The sequence below is a fragment of the Athene noctua genome, chromosome 8 (genome assembly GCF_965140245.1).
Source record: "Athene noctua chromosome 8, bAthNoc1.hap1.1, whole genome shotgun sequence".
Lineage (NCBI taxonomy): Eukaryota > Metazoa > Chordata > Aves > Strigiformes > Strigidae > Athene > Athene noctua.
The window spans coordinates 1,276,206-1,300,005 of NC_134044.1; the positions used below are offsets into that span (position 1 = coordinate 1,276,206).

At 41.1% G+C, this 23,800-nt stretch overlaps 1 protein-coding gene across 1 annotated transcript in view; it reads right to left on the bottom strand.

Annotated features, from left to right (window-relative positions):
* Positions 1-825: 825 nt before the first annotated feature.
* UBXN7 (UBX domain protein 7) overlaps positions 826-23,800 on the bottom strand; it is a 31,288-nt gene continuing 8,313 nt past the window's right edge. The window contains exons 4-11 of the mRNA XM_074912157.1: positions 23,690-23,755; positions 21,647-21,759; positions 15,343-15,489; positions 14,876-14,966; positions 13,610-13,737; positions 12,830-13,223; positions 11,992-12,071; positions 826-7,505 (exon numbers count right to left, since the gene is read on the bottom strand). Of these exons, the coding sequence (XP_074768258.1) occupies positions 7,344-7,505; positions 11,992-12,071; positions 12,830-13,223; positions 13,610-13,737; positions 14,876-14,966; positions 15,343-15,489; positions 21,647-21,759; positions 23,690-23,755 (1,181 nt within the window). The 3' untranslated portion in view covers positions 826-7,343. The remainder of the gene's footprint in view (positions 7,506-11,991; positions 12,072-12,829; positions 13,224-13,609; positions 13,738-14,875; positions 14,967-15,342; positions 15,490-21,646; positions 21,760-23,689; positions 23,756-23,800) is intronic.

A 23,800-nucleotide genomic window follows, 5' to 3' on the forward strand; every position in this document is an offset into this window, starting at 1 on the left:
GCCCAGAAGACAATTGCAGAAGTTAAGAGGCTCTTGACAACACCTGTATGAGGACATTGACGGTTCAGAATAGAAAACCACATCTTGTCTGCTTTTCCATTAGAAGGATGGAAAATTCTAGCCCGACCTCTTTTTATTCATTTTCATATGGGTATTTTTTCTATCAAGGTGCCAAAAGGTTGTCTTGCTTCAAGACTTTGTAACCTCTAGAATGGGCTGAAGCTTTCTTGGGCTATGCAAGCAGCTCACTAATCAACAATTCCTTATCAGCAGGAACTGGATGTTTTCTACTGAAGTCAGTGACTCAGTATTTATTATTTATTTATTTATTATGACTGTATTTATTATCAGACACCATATTGCAAACAGGCTTCAAATGTAGGCAAGCCCTGTCCTTGCTGGCTGGGCAGACTCAGAGCTGTTATCTGAAATGGCACACATTTGGACTTCTTCAGCTGACCTGCAGCTTCTGCTACTTATTTTGTAAAGAGAGTCAATACCAACAACAAAAGCTGCTACAGCCAGGATAGGAAAATCATAAACTTCCCAGAGGTTCAACAGAAGCTGTGGCACCTGGACCTATCCTGCCAATTCACAGACCAGGAGGCGAAGGAAAAAGAAAAGCACACAATCTGACAGTTTTACTAAAAAGTCAGGATACACATAGATAGAGAAGTCAGCTTGATTTTCTTTCCTTCCCTTCTAATCCAGTGACCTTAAGGAAAAACCTCAGAAACTCTCCATATAATGCAGGGACAGACTTTCATTAGAACTAAAACAACAACAAAAAAACCCCAAACCCAAAAACCAGGAGATGAAGAAAGCTACTGAAAACAGTTTGTTTTATTTCCAGGATCAAATATTACAATAGGACATTTACATATATTTATAAAAAAATGCAGCAGTTGTGTATATAGATCAGAGGTTTCCTTGAGTTTGGTCCCTCCCAGCACGGTGAGCTGAAAACTTCCAAATTAATCCTCTCTCTCCTCCCACACGAAGTCACCATCATTGAAGAAGAAAGCGACTACCATAAAAACCAACAGGCAAAGTCGTAATTTTGAAACTGTAAATTCACCAATTAGAGGAAACAGCTTTATTATTAAAAGTCATCTATCCTATAGTCTGGTGTCTCTGATGGGTCACCATGTCTCTGAGCTGAGTTTTACCCAGATGTTCTTCGTATAAATCTGTTCTATGAAATAGCACCTCGTCCCCCTGCTCCGTGTACTTTTACTATCTATCCTTCTATACCTTAAGGTCTCAGCACCATTTAACAAGCAGTTACAAAATCACTTTTCTCCGTACTGCAGACACTCACAGTAATCAAAGACAGTGACCAAATCCCAAACTTCTGCAATCACTCATAATATACCCATGTAAAACAACCGAAGATAAAACTGAGGCAAGTTGAGGCACTGATGTTAAGTGCCGCCTTCTCCGATTAAAAACACCTGTGTGTGTCTGTGTGTGTATATACATATGGCTCTATTTATTGGGACTGGACAGACACTAAGCACCTCATGGACAAGAGGAGACTGGAATAAAAGTCATCCCGTACACCATCACAGAAAGGGTATCCATTAACCTCACTGGTTCAGGAGCAGATAGCAGAGTATAACCAAACTGTGGCAAGATCTTGGGCTCGGACAGAGAAAACCTTGGCAAGACTGCAGAACGTCAATCAACAGAGCTCAGTTGTCACAAGTGTTCTATCAACTCCAAACATGCAATTGCAGTTATTTCCAACAACGTAGATGGCCAATACAGGGCTAAAGACATGACTGTTGGGCTGTTGGTTTGCCTTTAAAACAGTAGCTGTTCAATTTATAGAAAATAATTTGTTAAAATAAATACATAGAAAAGTGTGGGGGGAAGAGAGGCTGCATTCACACCTATTACAACAGCTAGACAAGGCACACCCAGTCTTTACGGGACAGAATTTGCACTTCACCCACCTAAAGCACATGTCTGCTACCCCTTCTCCTCCTGGAATACAGAACTACCTATTTTTTACTAGTTTGACTAAAAAGGGATTAAACAAGAAGAAAGTAGTGACATTTACTAAAAGCTAAGAAGAGATAAAAAGTGGTAAGTTTCTGAAATAACATGCATCTTCCCTCTCAGACAGACATTCCCACACAGGTGATCTGTTTCTTCGTGTGACTGAGAAAAAACACCACAAACCACATTTTATGCATCTCTGCGTGACGAAATGCAGCCCAAGTGATGTCTTGCACCCAACAGAAAGCTGCTTTCAGTTTAGCCCTTGCTCCTCTTCCAGCCCTGTGAATGAGCTTGGTTGCTCTGGCAAGAACAGACTCAAAAAGCCAGGACTCAGCATCCCAGCTCCTCCAAGAAGAGAGAAGTGCGCTCTCAGACCTGGCTCTCGTTAGCTGCCTGAACAAGCTGCAAACTGCATGTCGTGCCCTCTGCTACGGGGCAGCTGCGTTCAGAGACATCCTGCATGGAGACCAGACTTGTAATTTTTGAGGATGCTGGCTTTTCTTTCTAGTTTTTTGAAGAAATACTTCCACTTAGCCATCAAGAACTCAAGTATGCTTAATGAAAAAAGTCTTCAGTAGCTCAAAGGTGTATCAAACAGCAAAGCACAAAATTACATGGAAGTTTTCTAGACAGCGTATTCAATAAATCAGGCCCTTCAGCAGTGAGGCTTATTAAAACACATACTAAAACCAGTTGCCAGTTTCTGCAAGGGTACAAACCATGGCACCAGTAAAGGTGGAAGTTGGTATAAGCTGGTGCAGATGAGTGTACAAATTCAGTAGTCTTTAAAAAGATGCATCTGTGAAAGTAGTGGACCACGTGAAACACAAGCTGTTTGCAGCAGTAAACAACAGACGTGCTTTACAGATGAGAGGTGTTATTCTCTCATAATAGCAAGGCAGCAGATCTAGCAAGCTCTGGAAAGTATGCTGATGCAAAATTGCTGTAAACCTACTTAGGAACAATAGTACCTTTGGGTGCCTTTTTATAGACGACTATATTTTACAAGGCACATACATGCACATTCTTTTAATATTGATGTTGTCAACTTAGCTGATTTATCAGGAAGGGCAACATACTTCAGTCCATGGACATCAGAAATGTGAAAAATCTCAGACCTTAATTCAAAGCCTAATGAAAATAATGTAAAAGTACATGCAGAAATGTTTGGCACAGCCTTTATTTGCCCTCTTTACGTCAGTAGGGAATGCTGTGAGGTTGAAGCTGGTCAATCGACTTCGAGCATGTATCATCAGTAAGACCCAAAATCCTTCTCTGGGCCTCTGAAGGATCACAAGAAGGACCCAACAGTAAATGTGTCAACAGCACCTGGCAGGGAAAGCCAGCCCTCATTCTGCCTTCTGTTTCTGAATACTGGTTGTGACTGTGACTGCTAACTGCAATTAGACATTAAATGTCAAAACAAAGCATTGTCAGATGAAGAGCACATGCAAAGGAAACTTCTCCACAAGCAGCAAGAAGCTACAGCTTGAAACATGCTGGCTTTGTTTAGTTCTCTACCCAGAAAGACTTCCACTGTCTACATGCACTTCTGTGCCTCCAAACTCATGGCAGTCCTTGCAACACAACAGGCAATTACGGCCAAGCAACACCCATGGAAGCCACAAACCACAGCCTCTGAAGCATTTTTTTTTCTTTCCTTTGTCCTTCATATTTCAACAACTTATTTTGAAATCAGATTTCAGGCATTTTTGCCAATCTCGTCAAAAGCAATTTGAACTTCAGATTTAACATGTAAAGCAAATGTGATAAAGGCTCTTTGAGATTAGAGCCCAACTAGCTTATACCTTCACTGCTACAAGCTGTTGCAGGCATAACTTGGTTAATGCTTTCAGCCACATTCCTCCAGCCAGCAAAACATGTTCCTCCAAACTCCAAAGGGCTTCAACATGAATGAAGATCTGAAGAGGCTGTATCCTGGTTAGTGCTGTTCCTTTCAGTCACCGCAGCACAGCTGACTGACACATGTGCTACAGCACTGTTTTCATTTGGGCTGGGAAGAAGGGGGAAAGAGGGGAGAGGAACGAAGCAAGAAAAGAGTCACATTCAGGGACACTCATTTCTTTAACAAGTTTTTTTCTCTGCCTCCTGCTCACAGACCAAAACAAAAGAAAACTGAAATTAAAAACACATCGTGCCAGAGAAACGAACCAAACCAGACAGGCTCATAATTTCTTGGAAGAAAACAAACTACTAGGAACTGCAAGATGGAATAAAAATTCCATTTTCAATGTAAAACCTCAATTTCACATCCTTCTTTTGCTGCTAGGTTATAAAAAGATTAATATTTTTCTAAATGAAACCTCAAGACAGAAAAAGTTAGGTGAGAGCGTAAGCATTCCTGGTTGCACTACACCAGCAGGCAAAACCCTGTTCGAGAAGCATGTTTCTTGATGGTTTAAAAATAAACTTGCAGCAGCCAAGTGCAACGTTTTCTTCCTCACTAAAGAGGTGACTGAGCTGCTCTTGGCGTAAGAAAAGCAACGAAAGGGTAACCTAGGGCTCCCAGTTTTGTTTTGGATAGCAAGATGATGAGTGTAAGGTTACTCCTTTCCTTAGAGCTGAGCAGAGAAGCAAGGAAGGAGCTGACAGCTGCCTGGCAGCTCACAGGCAGAGAGCTCTGCAAGAGTGGGTAGGGAAGGAAGGTTCACACTGTGGTTCACACAGTGCACAATCTCTCCAGGAGCAGAACTGATGGAAACAGTTCAAGCTCTTGCCTGCAATGCAGTTTCCCCTCTTCTCCACTGTTGATACACTGAGTTATTTTATATCAGATTGCTTCAAGGTATCACTGCCTAGCCCCTCAGACTTTAGTGCAACCAGGGAGGGGCAGGGGGAAAGAGAAGATACCAATAACAGACCTGGGACTGAGAAGGCAGAATCAATTTTCTACGCTTAACTTCACTGCTAGAAAAGCTGATGCAGAACAATGTTCCCAGAGCGGATACAAACCCAAGCCTGTCCAAAATGACTTGGCTCTCCACCAGCAAAAGCAGTCAGCCAGGAACAACTCTGAAGGGGAATCAGTGGAACCACAAAGGCTCCTTGCCTTACTCTAGCAGGAGCTGGCAGAAGAGCAGGAAAGATCCACACGCTCCCATCCCAGCCCGCCTGTGGGACACAAAAGAACCATCTATACACACGCTGGGTACTGCATCCTGATGGGTCACCTGCCTTAATTTTCCTATGGCCAACTACAGGAGAAGTGATGAGTTTAAAGACAACAAACATCCAAGTGAGTTATTTCAACTAGACAGCTGAAGCTACTTAGGGAAGCATCAGACCCACACGGAAAGGACTTCCTTCTGTCCCACTCTTGCATACGTCCGAGTTATAAATGTGGATATCCTAGAAATACCACTGCTGCTTCACAGGCCAAACACCAGCATCTCCCCCTCTTCTGCTGGCCTTGGAATTCACTTTCCAATGCTAAGAAGCAGCCTCCATGACAGGGTCTCTTTATAAGCCAAAAATAACATCTGATGTCACATCAACCATTAATCAGGAAACTGTAATCAGATTTGGCTTTCCTGATACTGCATCTTGCAGGAGAATGCAAATTAATTTTTGTGTGGAAGGGAAATCAGTTTATACAATTGTATGACTACATGTAAAGCCTCAGTTATGAGCAGAAGACAGCTGTGAACCAGTATTGTCAGGGGGAATGCAAGATATTTTCTGTGATTTCCTACAGGTTTAAAGACTCCAAAGTATGCAGGCTAATATGAAATTAGAGGCAAAAAAACCTGAAAAGTTTTAGTCTGTGGTAAATTTCTGACCACTAAAGTCTTTTTTTTTAACAAGTATAATCTGACAGTTGCAGAAAAAGTTAGCAGTTATGGTAGGTCTCACATGCCTTTTTCCTCACTGATGAAGAACAGGCTAAACTGAGTTCTTAATGTAAATACACAAATTTGACACCTACCTTGTGGATGGCTGTTAGTCAACTTTTATCCCACTCTAATACCTACTGTAGCACCAACTGATCAACAGCTCAAAGTCTAGAAAAGACACTGGAAAAACAGGGCACTCTGCACTGCCCAGTGTATACACAGGATATGTTTGCATGACTTCTGGTGCCAGCTTCCAGAGCTGAAAAGAAAGTATAAATAAAGTGGTAGCTTTTCATAGAAGCCTTCCAGATTTAGAGGTAAGTGATGGTAGATGAACATGAAAATAGAATAAGAAGCAGCCTAGAGCGTTCAAGCCACCAGGCTGTGAAGTCTTTTATAAAGCATTAATTCACATGCCACAGTTTGACGGGGCTATGTATGTTTTTAATTCATGAAAAAAAATCTGCCTAAGACTTGCTGTCCTGCTCAGTTGCAGTCAGTGCTCTAAAACCCCTGCAAAGCTAGTCACACTCCTGGGGAAAACAAACAAAACACCTTGGAAAAAAAAAAAAGCCAACTGTCAAGTTTTTATGAGAGGTGTTTTCCAGAGAGTCCAAGATCTTTACAGGATCCTGCCACCTTCTAACATCATTTGCAAAATTCTGAGAGCAAGTACAAAGGAGACACTTGGGGAATGTTGGGAAGAGAAAAAAATGGAAACTTCACCTACTTCTACCAAGAAGTCAGTTCTGTTCCACCACTGGACATGCAGCTCTCCTGCCAGGTCAAGCAGTCAATCCCATTTATAGTATAGCTGGGTTTTTTATTTTGGTTGGTTGGGGTTTTTACTATGTCCACTGGCAGCATTTAAAGCAGCAGGAAGACATGCATGCAATCTAGAAGCCTTTAAATTAGACAGAGGCCGAGTATCTCACCACAGCTCAAGCCAATTTCTTCCTACAAACCAAGCTTTTGCAGAGCACTAGATAAGTGAACCCTCGAGAAAGCTGTAAGGTTAATGGAGCCCTTTCGTGTAGAGAATCAAAACAAAGGAAAGACTGTACTGAAGATTACACTCTCTCTCCTTACAGACAGATGACTCAGTGCCTTATCACACTATTTTCAAAAATAAATTAAACAGAACAGATTTAAGAATAGCAGCGAGAAGGGTATGTGTGTTATGGCCCCTCCAAGCCCCAGCATACTGGATACACAGATCATCGTTTTATTTTATTCCATGAAAACAAAGGAAAGATGTTCTTCCTAATGCTCTCCGCAAGGCCCAAGCTGAGGAAGAAAATATAACTCTGAACACTCTCATTTGGTCACTAGAGCAGGAGAAGGGAAGGAGAGAGAAGGGCCAGCCAGCTGCCTGCCTGATTTCCGCACTGCAATCCTATGACCCTCAACTGCGTATTTAATGAGTTGGGGTCCCAGGCAAAGAGGAGAGGGGAGGAAGGCTGGGAGAACTCAGCCACGGTGCTAATTCCTTTCCTGCACAAAGACAGTCTCTTGCGGACACAGGCCTGCCTCCTGTAATGTGATCTCATAGTCCAGGTGGGAGAGTTTCCTTCGAGGGAAGTTGGTGAGAAGTTCAAAGCGTTCATTGGGGTATCCTTTTGACTGGACATGTTTCACGAGAGCCTGGAGAGAAAGAAAGACAAAGAAGTGTCACAGAATTCAAAACAACACAAAAGAATGTAAACAAAATATCCCGTTTTCCTTTTTTAAAGGAAGCTTATAATGACAGGCAAACAAAATTTTGCATGTATCATAGACTGTCTTTTACTTTAATTCCTAATTCGGCCCACACGTGGTATGAATAACCATAAAAACTAATTACCAAGTGATCCCCTACCTAACGGATTCTTTAAACAGAAGGAAGACATATATAACAGTATATTAATTCAAGCAAGCTGAATTCTACATCACACATTCAAGTCACAGTAAAATAAGATTTGCAAAATAGTCCTTAAGTGCTCCAGAACAGAAGCCCCCTCACTTGTTTATCAGGCATTACCCTCACACTAAACCAAAAAGCCACCAAAGATGCATTTTTGTGAGATAGCATTAACAAAAATAAATGCAGTATTTTTACCTATTTTTTTTTTCCTGCCTTTGAAAAGCATGAGGTTTTAAGGTTGTTTTGGTTTTTAAAGTTCTTGTCAATTCATTGACTTCTCTGCCTACAATAGCAATCGGGCAGGAAAGAGAGGGCATTGGGATGAAGGGGCATCAGCCCCACAACCCAACAAGCAGACATATCGGGAGGAGCTCATGTCCATGCTATAATGTGAGAGATTTCCCAAGTTCATCAGGGAACACAGCAGATGAGAGCATAAAGTATGAATAAACAGGGACAGAGAAATGGAGATTGGCAGCAAAGTAGGAGATACTGCAACAGAGCAAGACACAGACAGAATGAAAAGTTGAAGCTTTTCAACGTACAATTAGTATGTAATAAAACAGAAAGTATGAAAAAATAAGGGGGTCCCAACAATACTGTTCACATAGTTTTGGTGGGCAACTTATGCCAGTAAATTAAGTATAAGAAGGTAAACTAGCAGTATTAAGCTTCTCCTGAAACTGACTATTCCACTAGCTTCTCCTCGCTCTCTAGCTGCCACTCCAGGACCACAGTGACCCCGCACACAGAAAAAAGTGGTTGCAAACAAGCACTCGGCAGTTATTGCCACAGCTCACAGGCAAGGGGCTCGAGAGATCACTTGGGTGTCTGTTCATTTTGGTGTTTGTGTTCTGGTAGGAAAGCTGACAGTCATTCGGTGCTGACATGACACAGGATATGGTCTCCTCCCGCAACAGCCCACAGCACTCTTCTAATGTTTCAGGGGCAGCAATGCTGATGGAACATAAGGTCAAGGAGCTGCAGGAAAACAGGTCAGCTTGTTCTGCTGCATCAGGGAAGATGAGCAGGAGATCAGTAGGATGATTGGCAGCAACACTGCAAGGGCAAGAACTGAGACCTTGTGGTGCTGACAGCGGGATGACCAGAAACAAGACATGAACAGCAAGAAAAGGCACCCTGGAGACCTATGGCCACAAAACAGTAGCTCTCCTCATAGTTGGGGGGCAGGCAATCAGTTGAAAAAGCTATATAAAGTCTTGGCAATAAATGGGGAAGACAAACAAGTTCCACTGGAAGCCACAACTGGACCCACGGGTCCTACTCAGCAGGTCAAAACCAGCAGTGAGAAGCAGCGCATGCTGGTGGAGGGGACTGAGGCACCCAATTGCTGACCTAACTCTGAATCTTGGAAGCCCACTGTTTGCCTAGAGCCAAGATCCAGGATGTCACGGACAGATTGTCAAAACTCATGAAGAAAGCTCAGCACATGCCTGCAGTGCACCCCTGCAGCAGCACCAGGAAACCCGAACTGCCTCAACAAGAGTACTGCCAGTAGATCAAGGGACAAGATTATGCCACCGTGCTGGGCCACACCTGGAACACTGTGTTCAGTTTTGTGTCTCCACATTCAAGAGGGACAAGGAAAAAAGGGAGGATCAAGAGCAGGGCCATCAAAATGACTAGAGTATAGGACACGCCTTGGTACATGAATAAAGGTTGAAGGACTTGGATTTGTTCAGCTTAGAAAGGAAAAGGCTTGGTGGGAACATCATCACAGTGTTCCAATATAAAGAAAATAAAGGCATTTCTTTCACAAAGATGCACGGTGTCAAGAGAAAACACACACAAGTTGCTCCAGGGGAAATTTCATCTGAATATAAGGAAGGAATTCTTTACCACGAGAGAAATTAGACTTTGGAGTAAGTTGCCCAGAGAAGTGCTGGAATGTCCCTGGCTGGAAGTATTCTAGACTCAGCTTGAGGGGGCCCTGGATAACCTCATGTGCAGCCCTGCTTTCAACAGAGGGTTAGACTAGATGATCTCCAGGGATCCTTTTCAACTTGGACTTTTCCAAGATTTGATGACTGCAGAACAGCCAGGGAAGTACCTGCATGGAGATTTCTTCTGATTTCATCAAAATCCACACACAAACCTTTAGTATGAGGAAACTGTCACCCCAACCTCCTTTTTACCTGGACTGTTCTCCAACTATCTGCAGAGTACAATCCCTGTGTCTGATGAGAAATGCAATTAAGTGGGTTTGACTTCCTTTTCAGGCAACAAGGATGATGAAAATTCCTTTTACACTGTATTTAAAAATTCAGTTAAGTTTACTGCCCACATCTGCCCCCTGTCCTATTTAAAGGCCAGCCTTTCCTGCACACTTTACTACACTTGGTAAACAAAAGTTATTCAGGTAGCCAGTCAGTGGTGAGACGAAGGGCTGAGCTGTTGAACAGAGTGAAGTCAGCTTACTTAATTGCACACAATGAGCAACTGCTCCTATAAAAAAGCAGTAATACTGGAAGCATAAGTATATCCTGGAGATAACAGTGTGTAAAGAAACCACTCTTGATTGATAACAATGCAATGATTTAAAAAAAAGTTTTATAAAACAGCCAGTGTTGGTGAGAGAGCAACATCGTATCACCAGTTAAACCTTCTGAAGTGCAATTGTCTCCTTAAACAATCTCTTTTTATAGTTCTGGAGAGCTTGAAAATGGAAGAAACTAAGGGCTGAAAAAAATCAGCACGGAAACGATGCTCACAAAGAAACACCTGAGACTCAATCTTGATCTGACTGAAATGGCTTTAAAAGATCACATGGCATGAACACAAAGTTTGCCTGTCCAGCTCTGCAATAAAAAGATACCTTTACCCACAAACCTTGATTCACCTAAATTCCTCTGCTGACTGTACAGCAGGTGGCAGCAAAGGAAATCACATGCCGAGATTAACTTCCTTTAACTACCACAATCCATAAAATGAGTCAAACCAGAAGTCAGAATTACCAGGAATATATTAGCATTACACCTACGTACCACCTAAATAAATTAGTTAAGTATTCAAAAGTGCTACATGTTTAATAATACACACAATTTTATCTAACAGACTGCTTTCAAGAAGCAGTTAAGATATAAAAGAGTACTTGGGAAAAGATGATACACCAATGACTGCTATGAAAAAGCAAGAATGAAGGTCTGAAAGTAAAGCTGGTTCCTACAGTAAGAATGATGCTCTGGCAGTGTTCCTCAGTCTTTCTATTTCAGCTCCTGAACTCCACATGTGGCACTGCAGGTAGTCTACATCCTACCCACTTACGCTTGGTTTTGAGAGAGTTGACAGTATAACAAAAGCAACTTTTTTTTTATTTTCAAGCAAAAGAGTTAAGGATGAGAATATGAGCTTGAGACACTGTACACTTCTAGAGTGCCACAGACTAAGTTAGTTCCATCTTCTGTAAGACATGACACACTTTTCTCCTAAATCTGCACAAGATCCTTCTGAAGGGGTGTGCTTTTGCTTTCCCTAAGACTTCAATGAAGAGCTTTTAGGTTGATTATACTAAAACAACTGGCCACTGTGTCATGAAAACTCACAGCTAACAGTAATACAGTGACCTATTCACACATTGCTTCCAGATAAGCATCTGCAAAATTTTGACAGAAATGCCATCCACACTGGCTTCTCCAAGGTAAACAAGCTCAAAGCACAGTTGAGATGCACACCTGAAGCACAGTAATTAAGTAATATTGTAATAAATTTGTTCTGGGAAAACTTCCTCCAAAGTCTGCTCTGTCATCCACATTCAGAAAGGAGTGTTGAAGTACAATGAGAGATGGAGAACAAGAATGAAGTTTTGCCCTTGATTTCACTATTGTCTTACCATGGGTAATGACTGAACTCTTCCATTTAGGAAAAAAAAAAAAAACCAAACACACACAAATGAGTGAGCTGAGAGTACTTTATGATAATGATGAATTCAAAAGTCATTTAGAGTCATTTTAGAAAGGAAACTAACAGTTTGGGGAGTAAGACAGACACTGGAGTGTACACACAACTCAAGCAGCAATGGAAACACACAGAGCCAGCAGAGTCTGTCGCTCAGAAGAGAGGAATGACACAGAAGAAACAACAGAATGACAGTGCAAGCACTCCCTCAATATACCACTTCCACTAGATCCAATTTTAATAGTGCCACCACAGTAAAAAAAAAAGAATCTCTTCTGTACTCAAACAAGGATTCCGATTAACTCCACTTACCAGAAGTTTAGCTTGTTCAGGCAGTGAAATTTGTTCCCTCTTTCCATCTGGATACCTTAGCATCAGCTGTGCCTTTGGTCCTAGCATAAAGGAAGTTACTACAAGTTAACAAACGACAAGGCAGCTGAACTGAGCTCTTCTGTAGATTTTAGGTGGCATGCTTTACTGCACAGCATAGCAGGGTTAGGGACTGGAGACAAATACAAGGTTCCAGTCTATGAAGATATACTTCTACCACACGTGTTTAAAATACACACATCAAACCCAGGAGTCTTTGAAGAGTTTATAGTAGTGACTGAAAATGGTCAGTCTTTCCAGAGAAAAAGCACACTGTGCTACCTCTGCCTTTGAGACCACCTCACTCTGCTGCATCCCAGCTCAGACACCACAGGGAGGAAACAGAGACTCCAGGGGCTCGCTTGTATTAACCAAGGTTGCATTACTAAAACTCAGTCCAGGCCATCAAGGCAGCCAAGCTAACTGAGCACAAGGTGGGGCTGGTGTTATTCTGCTTCTCTTTACCATGCTGGTAGAAGCTCTGTCACATGCACGTGCATTACACCAATGCACACTTAGTGTGAGAGCTTGCCCAGGAATTAAGAAACTCAAACTCAGTGACTAACATGATTCTGCGGTTTGTGGCATCACTATGCCGAAGTGGTGCTGCTGGCAAGGTGAATTGCTCAAATGTCTGGTGCCAGGGAGGGAGTAAGACAGAAGAAAACATTTAGCTTTTCAAAACAAGAGATGAAACCATGCTTGGCAGCATATAAAGATTTTCAGGAAAAAAACCCAAGACACAGGTCACAAAAAAAAAAAAAAAAAAGCGGCAACTTACCATTCACATCTAGGCCCTGAAACGTACTTTCAGGCTTGTCAGCTGACTCCTCCACTATCCCCGCATCAATGCAGGGCAGTACTCTGTGATTTGATGTTGTCCCAGGCTCAGTCCTTGCAGGAGCCTCAGCCTGAGGCCTCCGGCTCTCCTCTTTTTTATACCCCAAGTCCTTGTGTGGAGACTTCCTCAACTTGGCAGGATTTTCTGATTCTTCCTCCTCCTCAGATCCACAAACCGAAATAAACTCTTCGCTTCCAGAAAAAAGCTCCGACTCTGACTCCTCATCTGACCGACTCTCCTGCTTGGCCTGTGAGGAATCAAAATGCGTCTCCTGTAACGAGGCTCTGATAGCAGCTTCCAGCTGGCTGTCCTCACTGGCATCAATGAGACTCTCCTGTTGAATACAGACATAACACAAACACATCAAAATTGCTTTTAAATACGTACTGGAAATCAAGAGTCATCAGTCTTCCTAACAGTTTTAGTAGCTTCTCTTTGGAACAAGCAGCACTGAAAGCTAGTCATGCCATGACTTCTTGGAGTTTTGCGTGGAGTAACATATTTGCCTTCCACACATGCACAATTCCATGACTGCTAAATCCAAAACACAAACTGCGCAAGAAGTTATCGTGGGAGAAGGCATTCCCTGGCACATCATATTTTTGCATGCTCCATTAAGTCTGTTTATACTACTGAATGGGAAATAAGTACAGCTGGATAAAAACACACTAGCATGTTCTTTCAGGTTTCTCCAGTTCTCTGAGAGGGCCTCATACTTACTGAACGAGAGCATTTTTGGGGAGGGCTGGTAGAATGGCCATCCAGCTGTCCATGCTCACTCAGGAACCCAGTCACTTGGTCTAAGAAAGAAGTCACATCTAGCTGGTGCCACTCCACTAGTTTCTGGCCTAAGGACAAAAGGTGTCATGAAACAATTTGAAACGATTTCAGCGAAAGATTGCAGCTTAGGGGCCAAACACACCAATTCACTGCTGCACGTACACTCTGCAAAAGGCTGTATTTGTGGAACTGCAGCTTCCTATAGGCTGCCAGTTGGTAACTATGAAGCTTCCTCTTTCCACTCCCTTGGAAAGATTTCATTCATGGACAGACATAAATACAGACCCTGTCTGTTTCCATTCTTTTATCTATAGGAATGTGTGCACAGAATGGTGAATTAGGCTTCAAAATTTAAAAAAGCCAAACCACTAAGTTTATGAAGAAGAATTTCTACATTCTTGTCTGCTTTGATTCTACACTTTGGCAAACAGCACTTTTTTCCATAAGTAAAGTGCTAAGAAGAGTATCCTAACTTCGGTTTCAACATTAAAAAAGAGTTTTTGGATGGTTTAAGTCAAATAGCAAGAAATCTCAGCTCTGATTACAGACACTATTATCTCAGTCCTGAGAAGCAGGAGACTAGACCATTAATATAGTTGCACTATATGATGATAAAAGAATAAAGGGTGTTTGGATACAAAAGAAAAAGTAACAGTTTTGAAAGAGGTGGAGGGGGAAGTAGAAGTTTGGTTGTTCAGGTAAAAAACCAAATGAACAAACAAAAACCCCAAAGCCAAAATGGTATTTAAAAATTAAGATGCAGTTTAGTAAATCATTGCTGAGCCTCACAAAGCTACTGTGCAATAAGCAGGAAGCAGATTCATGTAATGCTTACAAATGTTGTAGTTTATTCATCACATGATTTAAAGTACCTTTTAAGAGGACACTTAAATTCATTTCAGAGGTCTACCACCAGGTGGTACTATTTTCACCTTATAAGCAAAGTACTCGCTAAATTGTAGCAAGTACGGTAATCAAATACACATAATTTCAGCAAGCCTTGAGAGTTTTATTTCCTTCGTTCCTCCAACACATAGTATTTCACTGCTTCAGGGACAACAAGGTCTCTCAGAGAGCAAAACAATGTAACTGAGAGTCCTCAGCTGAATGCAGCACATACTGTGATAGATGGTATTCCAGCCTACCACTGCCAGTCCTTCTCACGGGATATATAGACTGAAGGTAACCAACTGTCACTTATCTTACCTGTCCTGGGATCCAGGATGGAGACATAAGGGAAGTCTGCTAATTTATAAAACTGTATGTACCTCTGTCCTTCCTCACTGTCATGATATACCTACAAAATACCACGTTGGAAGCAAATTACTGGGTGGAGAGGGAATGCAAACAAAGTGTACCTTGATGTTTTACAGTATATGCTACAAATGGTTACGTACAGTTCTCAGCAATTCTGACAAACTGAAAACACGCCTCTAACACTTCATGTATTAGAAGCTACACAGTAAAATCCTGAATGCACAGTTCATGCACTCAAATGCATATCCATGAACTACATCTACATCCGTAACTACACCTCTGAACTAATGCATCTTTTCTGCAAGTTCACCAAGAGAACCGCAACGGTGCCATTTTATTCAAAGTGGTCCATTTTTTTTTACTGCCCCACCTACCAGGACACCAAGTTACCCGCAAGGCCCCATTAAATTTCTCACCTGCCAAAAAATGAAATGTTCCCGGATTATGTTCTTCACAGCCTCATTGCTCCAGACGTCACGGTTGAGACACTGACAGGCAAAATCTTGCACATTCTGAATGTTTATCATGAGCCATTTGTTCTGCATCTGACCACACTCCTTGGCCTGTAAGCAGAGAGAAAAGCTTCGCTAGCCAAAACTGAAGAGCCAGACGTAACCAATGCCAGCAATGATCAGTGATGGCTTCTAACACTGTCAGATTTTTCACCAAAACCCCTTCACAGTGAAAAAGATGGACAGTGCTAAGTGAAAAGGCATCCACAAAACAGAAGGCAGGGCTGAAATACCTGCTTTAAATGAGACTGGTTGAATTACAGAATCACACTGATGAACAGAGCTGCTGGATTTCAACAAGCCAAGCACAGACTGGGAAAAGCAACTTGGAGCGGGGGGGGGGGACACAGGGACGCTGAATAAAGTACTTGTTCAGGAAAGAGTGTGGTCAGTCACACTGATCTCACAACAGAGGAAAGACCTGCTCATTCTAAAGATAAACCTGTGGATCATCTTCTATTTAAATAGGTTGCAAAATTGTCAGAGGACTTGCATTAATTCAACAGGACACCCCTCTCTGCATGTTTTCTTTTTTCTCTCCAAGGTTTGAGTTACTCTATTACTGTGCATCTGCCAAATTAGGCATCCTTTTTTGATGCTCGTTATCCAGACTGCAAGTGGGGAGGAAGACAGGAAGGCGCAGGAAGAAATCTTACTGGTTTGAGTCACAAAGCTGGCACTGTCTGATTGCTTGGTTGCAAGTTAATGGTAGGAGTTTGATCAAGAATGTAATTCTGATCGCTGAACTGTCATACCTGTTGAAAAAAAGAGGGCTATATCAACAGCAGGAATGCTCTTACCGCCTGGAAAGACTGGAACTAGCATATGAATTCCCTTTCCTTTTAAAAAAGAAAAAAAGTATTTATTTATTTATAAATGTGTTCACCATCCTGCTGGTATGCACTTAACAGCAAACTCAAGGAATTAGGATGTTATGCAAGATTTTGCTGTTTTGGGCAGTATTTTGTTCCCCAAACCAAAGTTTTTACTTTTAAAACAAATTTTAGCCAGTGCACTTTCAAGTAGTCAGCCTATCCAATGTGTGATAGACAAACACATGAACCCCACACACTCAGCTTCACAAAGTGAAGAATCTCAGCCTACAAAATTAATCTGCATGGCCAAATGACCTGCAGAGCCGATTTTTACTTTACTCAAAGGAGGAAAAAAATGAATGTAGAAGCATGGAATAGTCCTCCTGTTCTTGCAAGGGACCTCATGCTAACTACTTACCACTAATATTACAGTGTCAGAATCCAGCATTTGGTCACCAAGAGAGAAAAGTGGGGCAGGTGACACCTAAGTAACTGGCAAGGGTCTTAAAATATAGTCATTATGCTTTTATTTAAAAGACATGTTTTGAGCTGTGGATTTTGAGAACTAATTCTAGGAAATCAGTTTAAGACAAGGCCTAGAGGTTCTGCCTAAGTATAAAAGGGACAAAAATCCTTATGTTATTTGAATCAATTGGGTTGCCTTAGTCTTGTGTTTTAATGTAATCCATATTGGATTAAAAGAACAAACTCAGAAATATATAACTAGAAAGCTGTAAAGTGTCTCTCACTCTTCTCCACTTACTTTCTGTATTTTTCAATATTAGTGAAAATCTGGCTCTACCTCTCCTCCCTCCAGCTAAGGTCCTCCCAACGAAGGGTGCAAAGCAGGAAATTCCACACAGAACATTTGCAAAGATGAGTTTTCACCTGTAGAGCAGGTATAGCTTTTCAAACTACTTCTAACTTCCTTCTGAAAACAACAGGCTTCACATTTAACATTTAAAAGGACACAGTTAAATTACTACCATCTCACACACACACAACTCTGCTTTTACACAGCTACTGGGTTTTTTCTGGAGGGCTGGAGGTATATGGAAGGAGAAGAGGGAGGGGGAGAAACACTGCAGGTTTGGAGATTATATTGGTGGGTCATTTTCGTAAGTGACACAAGAACAAGGAAACGCTGGCTTGCATATCCCAAAAGCTATGCCTGATGGCTTTTGATCCACTGTTTCCAACATCAACTGCCCCCCATTTCTCCTCCTCCTTCGAGGTATAAGGCACTTAAAGAGCAACAGAGAGTAAGTACAGAACAACCACTGTTTGCAAGCATCTCTGTTCGAGGTTTCATCCATCAGGAGAGTGGGAAATTTTAAAGACAGAGGTAATAAATCTATATACAATGGACCAGATGCAAAAAACAAACCAAACTAATCTGTCCTAAGTCTACCTTCACCCTTCCTACCCATTCACATTTTTCATCACTACGACAAGTTACAGCTACAAACCAGCAACCTGGTTAGACGATATGTGAAAGAAGTCTTGTCTACACTCAGTAGTGGATCTCACTGGATAACCTCTACTCTCACATTACTAAAAATAACATGTTTTCCTCTCATTTGACTTTTCTGAACCACGTATGGTTTATAAATGTTGTGGTCATTCTTCCTTGCTCAGCTCTGTTGAAATGCACTGCTCCTTTAAGTCAGCAGAGAGAAACAAGGAAGTGGAGTCAGCATCTTGTGACCTTCTGGACATCTGCTAATCAAGCCTGGTTCAGTTTGGAAGATAACAGGTGACAAAATCGGAGCATGAGATTATCTAACAATAAACACCCTCTCAGCAGCACTTACAGTCCGTGCCTGGGCCAGGGCATACATCCTTTCATCAACCAGCCATTCCTACCCCAAAGAGGATCTGCAGGCTATGCTTATGCAAAGGGCCAGTCTAGAAGCACCTTATGCAAAAATAATTGCACCATTTGGGTACAATGACTAGTTTAGCTTCCAAACTATTGCTGCTTGCTATGTACAAAGAAAGAAAAACAACGAACAGTTATCAGCTGTAAAGCAGGAAGCAGCTAGAAACGGTTGAACTTGTAAAATGAGGAAACTTCATACAGACAGACTTAAAATTCTGCAACATTACATACAATCACTTCGCAGAAGTACTGAAATCCTAATGAGTGTTAAGCACCACAACTATCTCCTCCCTAAACAACAAATGCAAACTAAGTCAATTTGGTGCGTACCCACCACAAATTAAATCATATCTGGCATCATATGCATGAAGAGATGAACACCTGCAATTTCTGAAAGCAGTCTTTGAGATAAGAAAAGCATGCTGTTCTTTACAAAGCACATTTGGTGTGCAATTTATTTATTATATTCCAGTGATTTATTCCTAGCAGATTCTACATTAAGCAGATAACTCTGAAACTTAATTCACATTAAAGCTCAATATTACATTCAGGAAATGACAGTTACAAATCATTTGTGCAATCTTAACTGACAACAGCCTAATCGTATAACCACACTACTCAAATACTGACTTTTTAGTGACACTGTGTATTTAAGCTCTGAAATATTCTTTGAAATTTTTAGTAGGAAGAAAAAGGCAGTTCAGCTCCACACCTTGCTGGCCCACTGGTTGTTTGCCTCTGGTTTATATAGCCCCATTCCACCAGTCACTAGGTAACTAACATCTCACATTCAAAAAGCCTGCAGGATTACAAAAAAAAAAAAAAAAAGTATTTTACAGATTTTCTGCATCAAATCTTTTTCACCACACTTCTGTGGTGTAAATTAGTTAATCACACACTTAATTTCACAGGTATAATGATACTAAGTTGTTCTGTATGTAAAGCACACCGCTTTTTCAGAGATAGCAAGTTAAAAAAAAATTGGTGTCATTCAACACTTGAAAATTTCTCTTTAAGGAAAGTTAATTCTCATCTACTCTTAAAAGCTAGTATTACTGAGTTGAAATGAAATGGCAACTTTTTGCACCTTACTGATAACAAAGTTTCTTTGTAATTGAAGAAAAATAAGGTTTCTTAGGGAAAACCAAAGATAACTAAATTACTTACTATCAAAATCAACCTTAGAGTACCCAAAGAGGAGCAACAAACAATGAACAACAAAGATACATGAAAACCTTAGTAAGACCAGATCCCACCATTCCTGCTAAGTTTGAATAAAGTCATAAATCCTAAATGATTCTATGATAAAATATACATGGTACAACACCAGCAGAATGTTCTTGCACACCCCTCCAGAGGTTAGAATATACCAAACACCAATAATAAGAAGAAAACTCCACTTGATTAACACTAAACTACAAGAGTGTCAGAACGACAGTATTTAGTCGTTGGTACTTTAGAATGTGGTAAACATCTCTGATTTATTATAGAATTTATATATGTTTATCTAAGCCTAGATAGAAGGAAGAAGCTAACAGCAGCTTGCTAGATATTAATTTTGAGAGACTCTGGTCACTGGATTCACAGGAGGCCTGACACTGTCCCAGGCTGAAGCAGTACAGCAGTCTAGAGTCATAAAAGGTAAAATGGAAGGGGTAATGGCCAACAAATTGAGAAGCTGAAGATTTTTATTGCAATGAAGTTGAGAAGCATCAGTTTGAAATGAAGGGTATCCCAGGGGACAAGGAACTGTACAAGAACACAGAAAGGTGAATACCAAGACCAGAAAGCGAACATGTCTAAGTTAAAGTTACCATAAAGAACAGGACAAGGTGTGTATATACAAACCTTTTCCCTCCCCCCCCTTTTTTTTTTTAACTTACAAGACTGAATAAGAATGCAGAGACTTTGGGACAATCAAATCTATCAATCAGTTATTCCATACTCTACTTTTGACTGTGGCGGATGCTGAAGTCCTGGTAAGTTTTCAGCAAGACATGAGGAAAGACTAGCACACATCTCACATCCCACAGCAGAGGTCAGAGGGCACTTGCAGACTCTGTATGTTCCAGTTTGGAGCAGCACTGGCTGTTTTCACATGAATTCCCTTCACTGGTGCCTTTAACCACACATTCACTGGGTTCACAAACAGCCCTGAACCAGAGGCCCAGTAGGCATCATCACCTGCAGGACCTGACACACCCTTGTTTGAGGCAAACCCTAGACCGTATACCACAAGGTTGGGATGTCTCAGCACCAGCTACTTCAGTCTGCTCATCTGCTGCCATCACACTCAATTACTTGATGAGGCAGACACAGCTATTTTCTGCCAGCATCCTTTCAAACCTGGAATTTCATTACAAGATTAAACATATGGAGGGCACTGTCAGAATACAGGAATTAGTGACAAGCCAACTGATCCCTGGTGATTTGGGAAGCATAAAAAGAGAGATGAGGCCAACAGGATGAGAACTGGGGACTCAGTAAAGGCACACAGCATTTCTGAAAAAAATTCTCCAGCATGCTCTAGTATTTGTGCACGGCAGTAGAGGCAAATGTGAAAAGAACGTAATAATACTTTTGTTCAGCTCATGCAGTCAGGTCTCCAGCACTGTTTGCAGCATCTGTATTGCACCATTTAATTCCTAGTTTGCATTCTCATGAAATCATCAAATATATAATCATCATCAATCTCAGCTACTTCAAGATGACCAGGTGGAAGTTCAGTAGTAACTGCAACTTCTGAAGAATATCTAGAAATTATGGACTCAAAAAATAAAAATATATACCAATTTGGATATTCTCTGATCCTTAGTTAAGTCCTGATCTGTATAACAACAACTTATGACTAGATCCACACATGCCTAAACAGACAGGAAAGGCGAGACCTGAAATTATTTAAATCTAACAGTCCCCTTCTCAGGCAGACAATCTCTTGGATACTTTTTCCATCACTACCAGATGCAAAAGACAGCCACTGTGATTTTATGCAAGTGCAAGACCACTACTGAAGATAAAACTGTGCCTCTGTGACAAAGCCACACTCAAATACTTTTACTAGCTCAGGTATCGGAAACCATTTAGGTGTGTTAACATAACTCCACCCAAGCCTCTTAGCAGGGCTGTGCTGCAAACTGCATTGCCCCTTGCAAAGTACTTGCTCACCTATCAAAAGCAATCTTACTTCAGCTTTTTCTGTATTGTGCTCTACAAAGATACCTCAAGGGATGCAATTTTTCCACTTCAACCAGCTTCCCTTACACACTAAAGTCTTTCACCAAGTGTGATTTGCCACACTGACATTTAAACACAAACAATGTGGTCTACCATCATTACTTAATCCTTCAATAAGTCATCAACATTTCCATATGCAGTCCATCAAATATTTATCACTATACAGTTTTTTTAACTTTCTAATCATCTGACAACGGATCCATACATGCCTAACACAAGGCTTGCACACTGTACACAGTCATCGCATAAGGAACTGCACCAAAATTTTAAAACTTACCGTTTCAAAGCTGCCTTTGTGCATCAGATCAATGGGAGGCCTGAAGAGGTCTGCTAGAGTAGTGAGTTTCTTATCTACTGCCCCTCCATTTCGTAGCTCCTGTTCCTGTCGAACTGCACAGCCCCAAGAGGAAAGGAAGCTGAATTAGACAAAATACTCACACGATGGATTTATTACTGGCTATACACAAAACTTAGGCACTAGAGTCATAAGGAACACCACACTGAACAAGATTAGCTGCTATGTAAGGTAAGAACTCCGCTCGCCGCAGCTTTCTCAAGCACTGGGCATTTATTTCACTTAAAAAAAATTAACCTTAACGAATGCGAGTAGCAGCAGAGGAGGTCATATGCCCACATTTGAAAACAAATGAGAAAAAAAAAAGCTGTGACTTGTCCCCAGTGATGCTTTTAAAAGGGGAAACCGACCTACATTGTAGCATCATAACTTGTAGTAACACTGGAATACAAATATTCCAAGTACATCTTGACTGTAAGGCAATCCCACAGGAAAGAAAAAAACCCAACCAGACTTAGTTTACATGGAGAAATATCTTTGGATGTTTATGTTAAATATCTAGTCTTCCCACAAACGGCTCAAGATACCACTGTCTCTTCCAGGTGAATGTGTTTTCAGCCCTGTTTATCCCCAAGTACCACACTTTGTGCTTGTTTCTTTTAGTGGTTATCAATTCCTTTCAAAATAATACAGATTTCCTACATAGACATGACCATATACAGTAAAGGTAAATTACAGCAATTGCTCACCTAAAAATGCAGCAACACAATGTATTTTATGGAACAGAGTCAGCTGAAATCAGCAGTATCTATCCTGCAACCAAAAACTTTCAGGAGCTGTCAATGTTCCACAGCCTACAAACCATTTTTGAGCAGACACTGGATCTCCCATAGGGAAAAAAGCATCCCTGTAGAGCAGGCCTAGGAGCCAGGAAATATGGCCAGGGCTGCTTTTTCAGAGATAGCCCAACAGCAAGATTTATCTATGAAGTTTTACCAAAAAGCATGATAAAATTTCATCATAAGCCTTCACAATGATTTATATATTGTGCATCCCTAAACATCTTATAACAGAGGAGATGATGAAAAAAAATTTAAGGGTATGATGATTCTGTAAATGGTGTAGTTTCATTTATGCAGCTGCCAGTGACTGGAAAACCCTGACCAAACCTGTCAGGGGAACTAAAGTAATTATGCTTACTTTCAGTTTGGCATCCAAGAGCACCTAACTACCTGGGAACCTGCTGCATGGTTAGACCTCTTGAATGGTCCAGCAACATCAGCGACAACACTGCACAACAGCTGTAACTCAGCTGTGAAATATCTGCTGTTCTGCTCTCAAAGAATCATATTCTATGAAATTTAATGGCTTAAATAACAGCCATTATTTGTCATTTGAAGATTCTGCATATCAACCGGTAAGACAGCGGTAAACAGTGATTAAATTCATGAGAACCTTGTGTGTGGCCAAGGAAGAAGCCTCAGGGCTGCTCAAATCTAATTCAAGTGCCAGAATGACCATTGGTTGGCCAAGAAAGGTTCAGTGGATTAACTTCACTCCTACATGGCTGTTAAGATTCTTCCCCTTTTTCAATTCCTTCTAGAGCAGAAAAAGTATTTTGTTGAGAGTTATTAAGAAAGCATTTGCCATACCAAAGCAGACAGAATATACTGTCTGCAGGTTTTATTTATGTAACACAGGCAAGTGTTTGGACCAGCACCCTCACTACCTGCTTCATATTCCATTATTCAGGACTCCTCCTTCAGCCACCCCAGAACAATAAACTAACAACCTTCATTGTGCCACATACATGGAAGAGACGTGTCAGCAAACAGTACTGACACTACAACAATGAACAGCATAATAATGTTATAAAAAAACCCTTTTGCTATACTGTAGGCAATTTAAAAACCATTCAACAACTGAAAGCTGTCCTACCTTACAACAGAAACTATCTTTCAATCTTACTTGCATTAAAAAAAAATAAAATTAGAACCTCTAGCTTACTGATCTGTAGACACTTACTGGTTTCCGTTTGAAAATCCCGAAAGCCATCAAATATTGAGCGCGCGGGTCTGCGTCTTTTGGGAGCTAAAAAAAATTATTTCAAGAATTATTTCAAAAGTATACAATCAA